The sequence below is a fragment of the Ambystoma mexicanum genome, chromosome 3q (assembly GCF_040938575.1).
Source record: "Ambystoma mexicanum isolate Mex_15411 chromosome 3q, UKY_AmexF1_1, whole genome shotgun sequence".
NCBI lineage: Eukaryota > Metazoa > Chordata > Amphibia > Caudata > Ambystomatidae > Ambystoma > Ambystoma mexicanum.
Window position 1 is genome coordinate 1,214,231,518 of NC_090926.1, and position 17,195 is coordinate 1,214,248,712.

General features: G+C 48.0%; 1 protein-coding gene across 2 annotated transcripts in view; it reads left to right on the top strand.

The window, feature by feature from the left end:
• The window catches only part of TYK2 (tyrosine kinase 2), a 1,212,497-nt gene that overhangs the window by 740,077 nt on the left and 455,225 nt on the right, over positions 1 to 17,195 (top strand). For both annotated transcript variants that reach the window (XM_069604089.1, XM_069604090.1), the window contains exon 8: positions 2,308 to 2,465. In XM_069604089.1, coding sequence (XP_069460190.1) covers positions 2,308 to 2,465 — 158 coding nt within the window. The remainder of the gene's footprint in view (positions 1 to 2,307; positions 2,466 to 17,195) is intronic.

The following is a 17,195-nucleotide window of genomic DNA, read 5'->3' on the forward strand; positions in this document are numbered from 1 at the left end:
TGGTTACAGATACAGTCCCCAGTGCAAGGTGTGGTCCGGAGGTAGTGCGGGATGGTGGCAGGGTGAGCTGTTACCTGGGCCAGGAGGACAGAGGGTGGCCAGGTACACGGTGCCAAGAGAGAACAGATCAACAGGGGAGAGGGGGAGCGAAGACAGAAGAAAAGAGGAAGGTCCGGAGTTGTTTCCGGAACCGGAGATGCTTCTCCTCAAGTTTCAGAGTGGCACGGAGGCTGTTCCAGAGGGAGGCCCCAGACGAAGACAGAGATCTACCCCCAGCTCGTTTCTTCATTCTAAATTATATGCTCCACTTGCTAGACTCGAGGTTGGTATTCAACTCTATAAAGGTCCACCTGGTGGCTTTATCGGCTTACACCATCTCCCAGAATAAAGTATTGTAGTGGAAAGTACCGGTCATCAAGGCATTCATCAATGGAGTAAAGAGATTCCACCCTCCAATTTCAAACCCATCCCCAGGCTTGGATCTCAATGTAGTATTCGCAAAGCTCATGGGGCTCCCATTCAAGCCTATGCATAAGTCAAGCCTTAAATTCCTGACATACAAAATTGCCTTCTTAGTGGCTATTACTTCCATAAGAAGATTTAGTGAATTGCAAGCATTGTCAGTGCAGGACCCTTTCTTTGTCACACACAGACAAATTGGTTTTACGTACACATCCTAGGTTCTCTCATAAGTACATTTCCAAATTCCACGTAAACCAATCCATTGAGCTGCCGGCCTCTTCCAGAATCCAGCTAGCTCAGCGGAGGTAAAACTCCACACACTAGGTGTGAGGAGGGAGGTCCTTTACTATGTAAACAAGATCAGACCGCTTAGGAAAACAGACCAACTGTCTATCTCCGTAGCACCAGGCAGAGAAGGAGACCGCATTTCCAAAAATGCCATCTCCAGATGGATAGTCAGATCCATACAACTGTGCTATTCATTATTAAACAAGACACTGCTTTTCACACCAGGGAGCACAGGAGCTACTCTGGCATTTAATGTCCCCTTAGACAGCATTTGCAAAGCAGCTACAAGGAGCTCAGTACACACTTTCACTCAGCACTACTGCATTGACACTCATTCCAAAGCAGATACACAGGTGGGACAAGCGGTTCTAAAACATCTATTTGCCCCTGAACCTTCTCACAACCCACCACTTTCCCCTAACGCTGTTCGCTAATTCTATGCATACAGTGTGATCTAAGCAGATTCCATAAGCCTCAAAAGGGATACATTACTCACCGTAATTGTATTTCTGATGCTTGTAGCTGGTTAGATTCACATGCGCCCACCCTTCCTCCCCTTAGAGATGGTGCATAGATGATATATGAGCTTCTCTGATATTTATCTGCTTGGATACACCTGTACTCACGCTACACTTCATGCTACCTCATATAAAAAAACAATCTGTGGGACATCAACGCTTGAAGGGCCATGGGTGCTGTGGACATCACACTAGGGATAGTATTACTGGCACGCCCTGTCGACGTCCCTCTTCATGTTTCGAAAAACAACAACTGTAATACTCTGCAGCTTCCACTAGATGTCGGCCTATGTATAGCATGTGAATCTAAGCAGATACAAGCATCAGGAATACGATTATGGTGAGTAATGTATCCCATATATGTATAGAGAGAGAGAGAGAGATATATATAGATAACAAATAGTGGTTTTGATGGTTGTCTCTGGAGTTCTGAGGAAAGGCTCTCCTATGGGGAGAAGTGACTGAATCCCATGATTTGTCACAGTGCCTGTTCATCCACACCACTGCTCTGCCCCACAGGGATGGCTTTTCTACTTTCTGGCATGTGTTGCTGTGACAGTTCTTGCCATTCCTCTCCTGAACAAATGTAGCAACTCTTCTGATCCCTTGCCTCTGTGCTTTAGTAGCTTTGCTGTCTCCTGAAGTCCCGCCAGCATATGATGTAAATGTGCATGGTGCCTTTCTAACAGACCTCATAAAACTTCCACGTTTAAGTGTAAATAACCTTGAACCAGTGTTGAAGTGGATGTTTTGCATAGCCATATGATAGCCTTTTCCTCTTTCCAGATGTCAACGGATTGACTGTTTTCGTGTACTAAAATATGTTAGAGGTCATGTTTGCTGGAGACCATAGCAATCCGCAATGAGCACTTTTTTATTTCAAAAGCTTTAAATTATGCTTATTTGTATTGCACCCAATGCTGGTCATGCATTCCTGCCTGTCCTCTGTACATAGACTACTGCTGTTACATGTGAAAGCCCCAGAAATTCCCTATCTGCATTGTACCATGCTAATGACTGTACCCGTTTGTTCCTGTAGGAGCTGGTTCTCCCGACTTATGAAGAAGCCTTGTCGTTGGTGTCTTTAATTGATGGCTACTTCAGGCTCCTTGTTGACTCCAACCACTATCTCTGCCACGAGGTGGCACCTCCTCGATTAGTGATGAGCATCTTAAATGGCATTCATGGACCTATGCAGTAAGTACCACAATGTATCAATTTTTGGATATACTTGAAGTGGGTAGGCACAGAGAGGTTTGAGCCTCCTGCCCCCTTGCATTTTCAAAGCTCCAATGCCAGCACTTGTATGCAGGATTGCCAGACTCTTGATGGGACAGTACTGGGGCTTGTTGGAGTAGCTGATGTAGTTTACGTGGATGCATGGGGTATGGGTCAATCGGGACCTACACGAGTTATTGTCTACTTAAAGCACTGATGTGCTTATATCCTTCATCCTAACCCACTGGTAGGACACAGCCTCAACAATACCATCTACAGAGACTGTAACCCATAAGTCTGCATGGCTTCTTTCCTTTGTCCTGGGCTGACCACACCATCCTTATCCTCCACATCATAAGCCCTGTGCCCACCCTTCACCAATGCCCGCTCTCCTCACATCCTATTAAAAACCACTGCTACTCATAAAACATTGAAATCTAAATTCAACCTTTATTTACCACCAGCCACCATCCAACTCAACCTTCTTATGGAAGTAACAGACACAGTGACACCTGTCCACAATACAAACACCAAGCCATTAACCTCAAAAGGTTCCCCCTCCCATTGAAGAAAACAAACATTGCCGCTGGGTTGGCATACACCTTTCCTCGGGCTCGGGTCATTGAAGTCCAAGTCAAATCTTTTTTGAAGTGCTCAGTGCCTTGCTGACATGATTCCGGCTCACCACTCTAGCCATGATCAGCAAGACATCAGCTATTGTACCCCGCATATATTCAAGTCTTCTGCTGACACCCTATTTCTAATGAAACCAAATCTGGGCAGTGTTGCCATCACGCCTCATTTCAGGGCACTCTTGGCTTTTTAAAGTGTTTAACAAATTGTAATAACGGAACTCCAAAAGTACATACTTAGGAATTCCAGTTCCAAAAAACACCCCAGTCAGACCAGGCTGTTCTTTCCCAGTGCTGTCACTTATAACGTGAGACAGGTCTGGTATCTTATCTACAATCACATGTGGTGGGAGAGTTTTGAACATAAGTGCACATCCTGTATCACCCTTTTCCTTCAGAGAAGTTGTGTGGAAGAGCATTCTACAGCCCATTCAACAATTGTGACAACTGCCATTATGTTAGGTAAGCAGGGGCCTGGAATTAAAAAAAAGAATTCTTATCCAAAGGACAAAACGTTCAAGAAATATACTTGTTCTGTAAACAAATCTACTTGTCGCCTATTGCTGGGTCATGTTTTGCAAAACAGAAAAAAACATTTGGGGCCCTGCCACCCAATCCTTTCTGGCGGACATAGTCCGAGCTTTTTATGTGGAAAGAAATTTACAAATTACACACTAGTCGTGCAGAAATTACCTGGGAATTATAGAGGGAAGCTCCATTAAACAGGCTAGTTTAGAGTTTGAACGTGAATGCGTTTTGAAGGATCAGGAACGGGAAATGCAGGGCATGACAGTGCCACATGGCATTGTAAATGGCATGAGCTAGTCTTCTGATCTTCAGTCAAACAATCAAAAATAGCACCTAGCAGTCCAAAAGTAGTCATTTAAAAAGTGAATTAGTAGTAGAGTTGTTAATATAGGAGTGCTGCGTACTTGCTCGTAGCAGTAGGAGGCATGCCAAATCAAGCTCAACTGTCAAGTGAGTGTGTTTACCAAAACATAGTGGTCAGACACAAGGAAAGTGTTACCCACAAGAGCATTGGGGTCGGATTTTGCCCTATCTAATAACAATGTTATTACCAGGGGGGCAGCACATAGTTATCTGAACATGCAAGATAGTCAGTCCCCTGTAATCACAGGGTGTCAACTGGCAGTGGCATGAACTTATAGTTCATGCTTGTGGACATCCGATCCTATGTATTTGTTTTATTTTTTATTTACTTACAAATGCACGAGATGAGTGTAGCCAGGAAGAAATCTGAAAACAGGTTCCATTAAATTCAACATGACGAAAAATGGGAAAAGGCCTGTGGAATTTCCCCAATTGTGATATCTTTTTTTTTTTAACTGCATATATTTGGTGTTAATCTTTCTGCATGAATGGATACTGGGCTATGTAGTTCTTCACGTCATAAAGTGTCACTTCAAAAGAATGATGCTACTATGATGCCTAATTAAACCTATCTGGGGTCTCATGAGCATGTTCTCTGTGCTGCTTGCCACCCCAAAGAGACCGAACACACAGAAGGAATGTGCAGGAGGCCGAAGTGTGGGACAGACAAGTGGGTCGGGCAGTCGGGACTCTGGAGGGAGAGGATCAGACGGGAAAAGAACAGTACCGTTAGGTGGAGGACAGGGGCGCAGGGTATGAACAGAGTGATTCAGGCAGGCATGGGTGAGCCAGGACTGGAGCAGGGGTTGTGGTGAGCGCAGCGGGTGGAACATCCCAATGAGGATACGGCGTTTGTCTGTTCCATGTTAGAGGCTACGCCAAAAGAAGAGCAGCATTACAAAAGCAGCCTTATTTCTGTGAAATCCTTCGTGCATGACCATCAGCCAATCCTTCAGACGTGCTCCACCAATTGCAGACACATACATTACATTTGTGCACTTTCCTCCCATAAAGTTACAAGATTTTAATCAAAGCTCAACTTCCAGCTGCAATTATGTTCCTTCTTGGAAGAATTCCAAACCCTGACTCATCTGCATGCTTCTCTAAACCTACATGAACAACTCACATTCAAGAGCTTTATGCACACGTTAGAGCTAGACTATGATAACTTCGGCATAGATTATTAGTGCTGGAATTCGGTCACTTATCTGCCCTCCAGCTTAAACACGGAGAAGCAAACCAAGCCAAGGCTTCCAACTACACGACAAAGTGATGAACATATTGTGTTGCAGAGCGTGGCTGGAGTTTGCTCTGTGATCATAGCAGGCAGTTCTGCATCCTCTGTGTGTGTGCCTACACTGACCATTACAACAAATAAATATGTAGGGTTACAAGAGGCAGCATTATTAACCTGTGACCAGAGGAACATTAGTCACGTGAGTAATGTTAAATAAAGCAAGGGCAATATGAATCGCCATTGTCAACAATTGATCCTTACTGTCTTTTTGAACAACACTGCCACTTATGGACACCTGAACAAATAACATGCACTGAAACCAGAGCCTACTTGTCCAGTGGACACAAATGTTGTCCCTGACACCAAACAACTTCTCCTGGGCATCAGGTAGTAGAATTTCCAGACCGTCCACGGCTCAAGGACCTCAGAGACTGGAAAATCAAATCTTAGATACAGCTAGAAATAAACCTTCTCAGAATGCATCCACAAGCTTCCATCAGGCGAATGCTGAGGTAGTTTTAGCTGTGTCAAATTTTAAATTTTGGAAGTAGTTGGGTGATTATGATTTGCTCTTACCCCTTAAATATCAGTCAGGATGCTACCTGGGGTTGTTAAAGTCTACACAATTAGTTTAAGACCTTTTGTAGGCCTCATATCATCTGTACACTGCAGCTCGTGGGATGGCAAAGGGAGCAGCCTATGTCGTTCACCTCTTCTGAAAATTGCAAATGTCAACCTTACGTCCATGATCGTATCATGAGCCCTCTCTTTAAATTAGCTAGAACTCTTCAGCTCAGATGCAAGTTAGGTGAAGAGTTAAATAAAGAGAACACTAGTGCACAAACTACTAAATTCTTGGTGTCGCTTACAAAAACTCCAGTTATGGCAGAGCTACTGGACAACAGAAGCAGTCCTTTTCACTGAAAAACACAGGAATTTCATGGCTTCCACAATATAGGCTATCAGGCAAAAAGGTACGGCAATGCTCCAAACCCACACCCACCCCTCTACAAAAGGTTTATTTACTTGGACCTACCCAACTCCGGCTCCAAGGCATGCCAAATTACGTGTTGACACAGATGCACCATCGCCAGTGGAGGCTATCGTGTAATCATTCCTAAACTCATGGAACAGAATAACGACCGATCCTTGGCTCCTTTTGGTAGTAGGCAGATGCTAATGTCTTTCGTCTTCCTCCCGCCACGTATTTTTCTCCTCTCCTTTCCTAAACGGGCTGGTGAGCCCTAGTACAAGAAATATGAAATCTAATTTTGATGAAGGCAATCAAATAGGTTGTTCTCTTTAAGAGGGGATCAGGGTTCTACTCAATTTTCTTTCCCATGCCGAAAGAAAAGAACAATGCTAACCGAATTACATTTTTCCCTAATCCCAAGAAAGATTCAAGATGATCACTCGGACTTCCGCTGGGACCTTTACAGCCAGGAGACAGGCTAATAGCTGTGGATATACAGTATGAATATATATGTACCCATTGGTTCCCTGCTGGCCCATCCTCTGCTTCTCGGTCGGCATTGACAAGTTCCATTACAGAGTGCCTTCATTTGGCCTCTGGTGTTTACCAAGCTGATAGCTGCAGTGGTGGGTGTGACGAATCCCAGGATGTTGTATCTGCTTCCGAAGGGGAAGCCCCGTTCCCATGAGGCCAGGACGGTGAGGCCACAATGCAATAGTCCCATGGGGGTGCTACTAAGCGGGTGGATCTCATGGGAGGGTAAACCCCTTTGGGACCAGTGACAACCATATCGGGAGAATGCAGTATCACTGCCAATCACCTGATCCTAGATCCCTTCCCTACCATAACCCCACCTCTCCTTCACCTCCGAACTCTCCCACCCATAACCTTATATAGCATGTACTTTTGTAGCCTAGCAAAAGTAGTGAGTACTAAGACGAGGAAGACCTCTAGTGAGTTTCAACATCAGGCCTCACTTAGAACTGGGATGAAGAGGGGGCGCTTAGCAGTACATTTTCTAGTGGTTCACAAGAGGTGATTGGAAGAAGCTGCATTAAAAGTAAAGAAGGACTTGATGAAGTGTCACACCCTCCTTGGAGGAACAGCAAGAAAGGACCATGAGTGAAGGGGGTAGCTGACTGGGACGCCAAGAACAGAGAGAGAGAGAGAGAGAGAGTCTGAGGCCGGTCCAGAATGTGGGGAATGTGGGGACCACATGGCAGAAGGCGGGCTGAAGCTCTTGGCATCCCTGACACCCGGGGAGTGCGCACGGAGGAAACCGTGCTGTTGCAAACACTGGCGTGACTGCAGAGCAGCTGCAGAGCAAGAGGCTCCTAAACGCCACCAAAGCCCTGTAACATAGCCCTACTGCTCCAGAGGAGCAAACATCCGCACAGATCACGCAGTAAGGTATGCAGGTGAGCGGAGAGGCGCTGAAAGCCCACAGACATGGTGGCAGAGCTGAAAGGCTGGGAAAAGAGGGTCTGGGACCCTGCAACCATGGGAGAAATGGTTGACTGGACATGTGCTTGTATTAGGGCTTGGCAGGAGAGTGAACCAAGTCTGCAAAATGGGAAAGTGATCCGCACCCACATAAGGAGAACTGTGAACTTGATAGACAGTACATGCAGTACTTGGCAGGCGAGTAAGCCAAGTCTGTATGTGCCATCACAGCTTGGGAGAGCATCTTGGCTGTTCTTTTTGGTCACAGTATGTGGTGGGAGGAAATCAGGTCTTCAAACGAGGGTTGGGGTCCCACCACAACATGGGAGAGCATCCAGGCTTTCATCACAGTACCTGGTGGGAGGAAACCAAGTCTGCCAACATGGACCCACCACAGCTTGGGGAGTGCATCCAAGTTGTTGTTTTTCCTCGCAGTGCCTGATGGGGAGGAATCCAGGTCTGCCAACCAGGGTCAGGCACCCACCAGAGTTTGGGGAGTGCATCCAGGTTGTTATTCTTCATTGTAGTACCTGGTGGAAGCAAACCAGGCCTGCCAACCTGGGTCAAGGACCCCCTCCATTTTGGGAGCACGTCCAAGCTTTCGTGTGCAGTTGTACCTGGAGAAAACAACCAGGTCTCCCAATCAGGGTCAGGGACCCAGAGACAGAAAAGAAGCCTGAGAAAGGGCACCCAGTCTCGGGAGGATCGCTCAGGCGCAACGCCCTCGCCTTGGAACCAAGACGATGCGTAGCAACACAGGTTCGATCCCTGGGTCAGCGCTTAGAAACCTCTGAATATTAAGCGCATTATAAATAACCAATCATAATGAAACCATGGCATGGGATTTCCCCTAACAGTTGTTGATCTTCACAAAGAGCCTGAATAAAGCCGGGGAAGGGAGATATTCTCCAGCATGAGGTCTGGCATGGATTCACATGCTCAAGAATATTCCCTGTCGTCAGGCTGGGAATCCTCGTTAAAAGAAAAGATAAGTTTCAGTTTCAGTTCTGAACTGTCTTTCTCCTAACAACCAATCACTGAGCTCTGGGTCATACTGCCCCCAGCCAATAACTACCCTCTACCCTCCTCTGATTTGTACTACACGTTCAAGTGTTGGGAGTCCTCATGCTTAGCTCTCGAGCTTTTACTGCGTTTTTCGCTTTTTGGAAGAGTTATACTCTATTTTTCAGTCAGTCGAGCCTGATTCTTCAGTGCCCCTCAAGGGTGGATTTCTTTGAATTTCCTTGTGGAAGCTTCCAGAAGATTCGTCAGTACCTACACCGCGTGGATCATGTTGGACGAGGAGAAGGATTCCCCTTCCCTTTTCAAGCTTTGCTCGGACTGCCGTTTGCGGAATGTTTACATGGACGAAAAACTTTCCCAGTGCCTGCACTGCCCTTACCCAACGCATAAGGAGGAGGATTGTGCGTTTTGCCGGGAACTCTCGAAACACACATTGAAGGATCGGCATAAACGGCTGGAAGAGTGGCTGCAGGCCAAGGTTCTGCACCGGGTGGTTCCCAGGAGCATGCCTCTCCCAGATCTGGGAAAGCTGAGCAGGCTTCTTAGTCCTTTGAGGGCACCCCTCCCACGGGGGTCCAACAAAACGCCAAGCACTGTGAGCCCGCTACCGTCGGGAGTGCCGCTACTGTGGGCTCCCCGATGGTCAGGGGGCGTTCGACATCTCCGGCTGCATCGGTCTCGAGTCAATGCTCTTGATTTTCATCCAAGAGGAAGTCGGACGCCCGGGCAAGCTGAAGGTGGCCCCGGAGACGACCAATGAGATGACCAAACGGGGTACGGCGTCCGGTTTAGCCTCGGTGGATAAGGCCAAAGGGGATTGAGGGCCCGACCCCTAAAGAGAAAAGCCAACAAGACCATGAAGGCCAAGCAGGACAAAGGGCCCGGCCTGACTGTGAAGGCCCAGGTGCACCAGATGAAGACGGCGCCCTCCATCGAGGTGGTGGTAGCGTCCCTTTCGAAGGCCTCAGGGGCGGACCCGCAGGCTACCCATCCGTCAGTAAGGGTGTCCCTTCCTCCCAGGAGGGAGTCTTCGTTCCATGCGATGATCACGAGAGCATCAGAGCTTTTCCAGCATGCGCCGGAAAAGAAGAAGGAAGGCTTCTTATACCAGCGCCGCCGGGCGAAGAGAAAGGCCATCCATTCTGTCCCGCTCCTGGATGACATTTGGGTTGAAGGACTGACGCTCATGAAGAATCCTTCTACAGCCCCAGTGAAGATGGACCGGCTAGAGAAGAAGTATAGGGTGCCGGACTCTGCACCTAAATGGTTGCGTGCCCAACCATCACCGGACTCTGTGGTTTCTGCAGCGTCCAAGAAGAAGTCGTTGTGCTCTACATCTTCTGCAGCGTCCACCTCTCCTGACAACGAGGGGAAGAGGTTGGATGTGATGGGTAGGAGAGTTATCTACTCTGTGGCGATGACCATCAAGGCGCCAACGCCCTCGCTATCATGGCACGCTACGACTGGGAGCTGTTGTTTAAGTTTGCACCTCTGCTGGACTTCCTCCCCGACGATAAGAGGTCACAGGATTTGGCGATTCCATCACGGTGGCCACGGACATCGCGGATGCGGGTTTTCGCCAGATGGGCAATGGCGTTTACCTTCGCTGCTGTGGCTGGCTAACGGCCACCAACTTTCGACAGGAGGTCCAGACAAGGGTTTTGGACATGCCCTTTGACAAAGACGATCCTTTCGGGAAAGCAGAGAATGAGTCCCTACAGGCCATCAAGGTGGACACAGAGACAGCACGTGCCCTGGGCATGCTATAGCAGCAAAGGCAGTCGTTTTGGTCCTCAGGAGGCAAGTCTACCTGCTCTTCGAGGGGTTTCGGCGGTGGCTCCTCTTCTTACCGCCAACCCTCCCGCTACTCGGCCCAAGAAACCAACAGGGGCCGCTCACAGGACTTCGGAGGAGGACGCCGTTGTCAGCGGTGCCTGCAGGGCGGCCCGTCGACCTCCAAGCAAAAATGAACCGGACAGGACGTCGGGCCCCCACCCGTACACCCCGGTGGGAGGCCGGCTGGCGAATTTCATCAGTGTGTGGAAGACCATCTCCACCGACCGTTGGGTGTTGGACGCTCTCGCCTACGGACATACTCTGGAGTTCCAACGAAGGTGTCCCCAAATACCACCGTGGCCCGGCAGGAAAACCACATCCCTCAGCTGCTGTTGGAAGTTTGGGCTTGCTAAAGAAAGGGGCAATAGAGCTAGCTCCAAAGCGACTCCGGGGCTCTGGAGTTTATTCAAGGTACTTCCTTGTGCGTAAGAAGACTGGGGCCTGGAATCCCATTCTCGACTTCCGTTGACTGAACAAATACATAAAGTCCCAGAAGTTACGAATGGTCACTCTTCAACACGTGCTCGGACAGCTGGAAGAGGGAGACTTTCTGTTGTCGTTGGATCTGGAGGATGCATACTTCCACAACCTCATTCACAAAGGACACCGCTAGTTTCTGCGCTTCATCGGTCAGAGGAAGCATTACCAATTCAAGGCCCTTCCTTTCGGGCTGAAGTCGGCACCCAGAGTCTTCACCCAGTGCCTGGCACCAGTGGTGGCACAACTGCGATTACAAGGGATCCACGTCTACCCTTACTTGGAAGACTGGCTCATCCGGGCCAAATCAAGAGACATCGCCGTTGACCTCACAACGAGGACCGTCCGCCTACTGACTGATCTGAGGTTTTCAGTGAATTATGCAAAGTCCTGCTTGACTCCATCGCAGGATGCGCGCAACAAAGTGTTGTGCCTGGCGTCACCGTCGGAAGAGATGGTAGCGGCCATCATGGGCAAGGTGCAACGGCTTTTAGCTCTGAAGATCGCTACGGTGAGGGCCATCAAGTCTCTGCTCGGTATGATGTCATCATGCATTTACCTCATCCGGCTCTGCAGGTTACGGATGCGCTGCAGGAGTTCTTTGACGCCTGTTGAATCCAGGTGTCTGGAAACTTCCAAGACAGGATCGCTCTCAACGAGGGGTTCCGTCAGGCGATAAGGTGGGGGGCGTGTGCTCGCATCTGAACGGGGGCGCAGATTTCCAAGCCCCACTGCACCAGGAGACGGTCACGACGGACACTTCCCTGGAAGGATGGGGAGCCCACACTGGAAGTCTTTACGCCAGAGGCCTGTGGCTGCCAGAGGAGAAGACGTTGCACATCAACGTTCTGGAGCTATGGGCAGTGTTTTGAGCTCTCCAGTCGTTCCTGGCGTCACTCAAGGGCAAGGTTTTGCGGGTCACAGACAACACCACCACAATGTTTTATATCAGGAAACGGGGGCACCAGATCCCCAGCGCTCTCCAAAGAGGCGCAGGATTTACGGCACTGGGCCATCGCCCAGGGGATGTTCCTCATTCCGTTTCATCTGGCAGGAGTAAAGAACACAGTCGCTGACTCTCTGAGCAAGTGGGAACTTCGTCAGGATCTAGTGGAGAACCTTTTCCTCTCATTGAGCAATCCCAAGATGGACTTGTTTGCGACGGCGACGAACACCAAGTGCCGCAGGTTTGCCAGCAGGTTCCCCCAGCAGGGGAGCATGGGGGACGCATTCCCTTGGGAAGGCCTCTTTCTGTATGCGCATCCTCAGTTGCCATTGTTACTGCGAGTCATCAGTCAACTCAGACAGTTCTGGTGCCGGATGATCCTCGTCGCACCGGTGTGGCCGAGGCAAATCTGGTACCCGGACCTTCTCAGCATGTCATCGTCCCCACCAGTCAAGCTGCCAGTGGTCACGGATCTCCTCGCCAGAAAAGGAGGCGCCATGCTTCACCACGATCCAGGGTCTCTGAACCGGAAGGCCTGGCTCATGCAGTGCTAGAATTAGATGGCTACAATCTCCCGAAGGACTGCAAGGAAGTTATTGCCAAGGCTAGAGCATCATCTACTTTGACTCAAGTGGAAGAGATTTGCTATTTGGTGCCGTTCCCAGGAGATCGACCCTCTGAGGGTCACGGCCCTCAGGTACTTCCATATTTGCTGTTGTTGGACAAATCGGAGCTGGCTCACGTCACCATCAAGGTGCATCTGGTGGCTATCTCCTGCTACACCAGATCCCCAGGACGACCCTCCTTGTGGTCGCACCGGTTGGTCAAGGGACTGTTCTGCTCGTTCCCGCCGGTGAAGGCTCCGGCTGTGGCGTGGGAGCTCAATGTGGTACTTACAAGGCTCATGGGACCCCCGTTCGAGCCTATGCATTCTGTACCACTCAAGTTTCTGTCGTGGAAAACAGCTTTTCTCGTGGCCATCACATCTGCACGACGAGTGGGTGAGATCCAGGCCCTCTTCTGTAAACCACCTTACTTGACTTTCCACGAGATGAGGGTGGTGCTGCTGTCGCACCCCTCCTTCATGCCAAAGGTGCCATCGAATTTTCATCTTAACAAACCCTTAGTGTTACCTGTGTTTTTTCCGACGCCTTCATCGCCGGTTGAAAGGACTTTGCACTCGCTGGATGTGGCTAGAGCGCTGAAGTTTTATGTGGCCCGCACAAAGAGTTTCCAGAAAACTTTGCAGCTCTTTGTGAACTTTGGTCCTGTGAACCATGGGAAGGCCCTGTCCAAGGCTTCCATTTCCAGGTGGCTCCATGGCTGTATCTCCTACTGTCACCGGTTAGCAAACTGACTGCTGCCTGGCCGTCTGAGATCCCATTCCACCAGGGCGATTGCTGCTACAACAGCGTTCCTGTCCGGTGTGCCCTTGCTGGACATCTGCAGGGCTGCTACATGGAGGTTGACGCACACCTTCACGAAATTCTACTGCGTCGACAGGGATTCCAGGGAGGAGATTAGAGTCAGCCAAGCAGTGCTGCGCAACCTGTTCGCTTGAAGTTGAGCCTAGTGAGGAGGTAAGAGATACTTAATTTGAGCCTCGTCACCTCCCGTGGTTGTGCATGTGTGTACTGCTATGTATTCTTTATTCATGAACATGGGAATCCATGCCAGACCCCATGCTAGAGAAGGAACAAGTTACTTACCTCTATTGTTTTCCAGCATGAGTCTGGCATGGATTCACATGCGAACCCTCCCGCCTACCCCTCTGCAGCTCTTCTCTTGGTCCTGCTGCCACTTTACGTGCTACCAAATCTGAAGATGGCTGCCTGAGGAGGGGCTTAGGTAGAGGGCAGTCATTGGCTGGGGGCAGTAAGACCCAGAGATCAGTGATTGGTTGTTAGGAGAAAGACAGTTTGGAAATTAAACTGAAACTGATTTTTTCTTTTACCAAGGATTCCCAGGCTGACAATGGGGAATATGCATGAGCATGTGAATCCATGCCAGACCCATGCTGGAGAACAACAGTTACAGGTAAGTAACTTGTTCCTTCCCCAATTCACAAAGTCTGAAGATTCAGAACTGTCTTTTTTCCAGGGTAAAGGTATCACTGCTTTTGGGTTGGAAAGTCTGAACCTTTACTTTAGTTTAAACTTGGATGTGCGGGACAGAAATTAGGATTCTGACATGAAACATTGGGACTTCTGCTTTAGACATTCTGACACTAGTTATATCAGTTGAGGCAGGAAAACCCTCTTAGAGTTAGGGCGAGATAGGGTTTTCTTTTCCTTTCTAGCTTTGAATAAAAGTTTCTAATACCCACCATGACCACTCTGTCTCTTACTTCTGCACCCTTACACGTACCACTTGCGATTGATGGCAATACGTCTGTGTCCATACTTGAACGACTGGCTCTTCAGGGCGTAATCCCCTTCCTTGGCAACTTCCAGCCTGCATTGACTTCTGGACATGCTATTCGATCGGGTCTGTCAGTTAACTTAAGAAGGTTGACCTTACAGCCTACTCGGCATTCTCAGTTCACAGTTGACATGTTGCGACCAGTTTTAACAGATCCTCTGAGCAGTCTGGTTCACATTCCGTTCTTTAATAATGTTTTTGTTATTACACTTTTCGCTAAGATCACAGTAAACCACCTTCCACAGGTCCAGAAATTGCAGGATCTTCCTAGGGGCCTAGAATGTGCTGACGAGACACTGGTTCTCCTATATACAGTATGCAGCACTTGCTCTACTTCTCTTTCTCCCTTGTTTGGATCAGCTTCTCTAACAAGGGGGCCTGGTGAGTAGTACCTCCTAACAATCACCTTCCTTGGGAATTTGGCACCTGCAGATTAAATATTTGGTCACATGGGATTATCAGAAGATCATCTATGGGGTGTTGGCAGATGCAAGGGAATGCTTGTCATGTCCCCAATACAAAGGCAAATTGCTTAGATTCTGCTACTGGATGCTCAACCTGTTGTAGAATCCTCTTTAAGCTTCAGTCGATGTTTTGTCATACATTTCTAGTCTGGTTCACTCAAGCACCCATGTTTCCTCTTCCGCACCATCCTCTCCGCACCTGAACATAACTTTCCAGTCAAAACAGGATAATTTCCTTCTCCAATCTGGTCCTTAAATGCCATTTTCTGTGTTGAACCCACTTTTTCCTGTCGTACCACAGACGCATTGTTGCATGGGATCTTAATGTTGTTCTGACAGCTCTGGCTCTCAGGGATTTTGAGCATATGGCATCAGCTGACATTTCCCTTATTTCAGGGATGGCACCCTTTTTGGTAGCAATTACATATATGTGCAGAATTATCAAGCTACAACCTTATCTGCTCAAGTTCCTTAGACACATTTTCATGGAGACAGATGTACTTGGAACACAGCCTTTGTTTCTGTTGAAAGTTGTGTCTGAATTCCACATGAATCAGAAAACCATCTTTCTCAATCAGAAAATGGCAGAATACTTCACTGTGGAGACCTCTGTAAGGCTTTGAGGTCCTATCTCAGGAGTGCTAGACTTCATAGAGCCTCAGACTGTTTGGTGGCCCTAACCCGTGAAAAAACTGCTAAAGCAACAATAGATAGCTGGATAGTCTCCCGTATGAAATGGTGTTCTGTGTTGCAAAATAGAACCCGTCGGAAGGGCTCCCTGCACACTTGAGAAGAGCAAATAGCACAGCAGTAGTTTTCCAGCACCATGTTCCATGGGAAGCAATTTGAAGGGCAGTTACATGAGCTTCCCCATCAGCCTTCTGCAGTGCTTTATGGATAGCTGTTAAGATGGATTTCCAAAATCGGCCATGGGGGAGTATTTTGGGAGGCCACCTTAATTATGGTGAACTGGGAAGACACTGAGAGGTTAGCCACACCCAATGAAGGTACGGTATTAGAGCTGCAAGGCTTAGTCTCAGGAAGGTTGTGAGAGTGGTCTAGGGCTACAATGAGTCCACACAGAACGGCACCGGTACTTCTAGTTACAGATAAGTATAACAGTTATATTATCTATTAGGCCTTTAAATTACACACTGAGCAAGGAAACTTTCAAGCGAAACATTGTCACATAAAACCTTATAAAACAGATATATACATTTACTATTAGGAGAAATTGAAAAGCATTTGATTCAGTTACCAGTGCAAGATAGGTAAGCACTCATATGCTTTAGAAATAGAAAGAACACTTCAGAATAATCATAAAACAGCTTCCATAGATCTTATAAAGGCCAACCTTAAGATGGTTTGGTGCCTTGTACCCAAAAGTCACTTTTTCCCAAGTAGATACTTTTCAGGTAGTGTATAAAGATATTGTTAGTGCCAGTTGTTATGATCAATAAGATTCCGAAGTTAAAGTTCAGTAAAGCAGAATCACTTAATCCCAGTCTTTCAGATAGTGCTTTTAAGGGATCCCTGACCAAGCCTTCACCGACCAAAGTCAAGAAAGAGTCATTTAGGAACAGGACTTTTACGACCATGGAACCATCTAGCTAACGGGAGGGTACAGAAACAGGTAGGCTAACTAGCCCCCCTGACTCCGATTATTCCAGAGACCACTGATGGTGTTTCGGAATCGGTTTGGGACTCCATCTTCTGTGCTTGGTCAAGTCGGGGAAGGTCCAAGGGTTGCTGGTGGAGAGGTCACGGTTCAGAGGTTCAGCATTGGTATTTAGATTTGGTTGGTCGCGGTGAACAGGAATCGATTCCAGACAGCTTCCAGTAGAACAGCCAAACAAGGAAAGATGGAGACGACCTCAGGACACATCAGAGGATTGAGCGAGTGCTGCAAACAGAGTCAGATGGAAACAGACTATCTTCAGGGGACAAACACAGGAGAGCAGGTCCAGCACAGATCCTGTTCATGCAAGAAGGCTGAAAATGCAGGAACACACGTCTTATTCCATACGTTTGTGGCAAATTGGATAAAGCTCTGACAGAGTACCATGGTGAGTAGGGGTAAAATGGCCCACTCAGCCCTTACACGTCTACAAACCAAAACCCAATGCAATGATAAAGTTAGAACAGGGATAATCAAGAGATATAACTCCTTTGCCTTTTTTGCTAACGAGGGAAGGGTATGCCCTTGAGAGGGGAGTGAATGTGATCTGGTAGCGACACAGACAACACATTAACACAGTCCAAAATAAAGGGAATAGCCAATCAAGGTTCTATACAAATATATATACTTGAATTAAACACACCATCTGATTTAGAATTAAATAGATAAGTGTACGAAAACCCACACC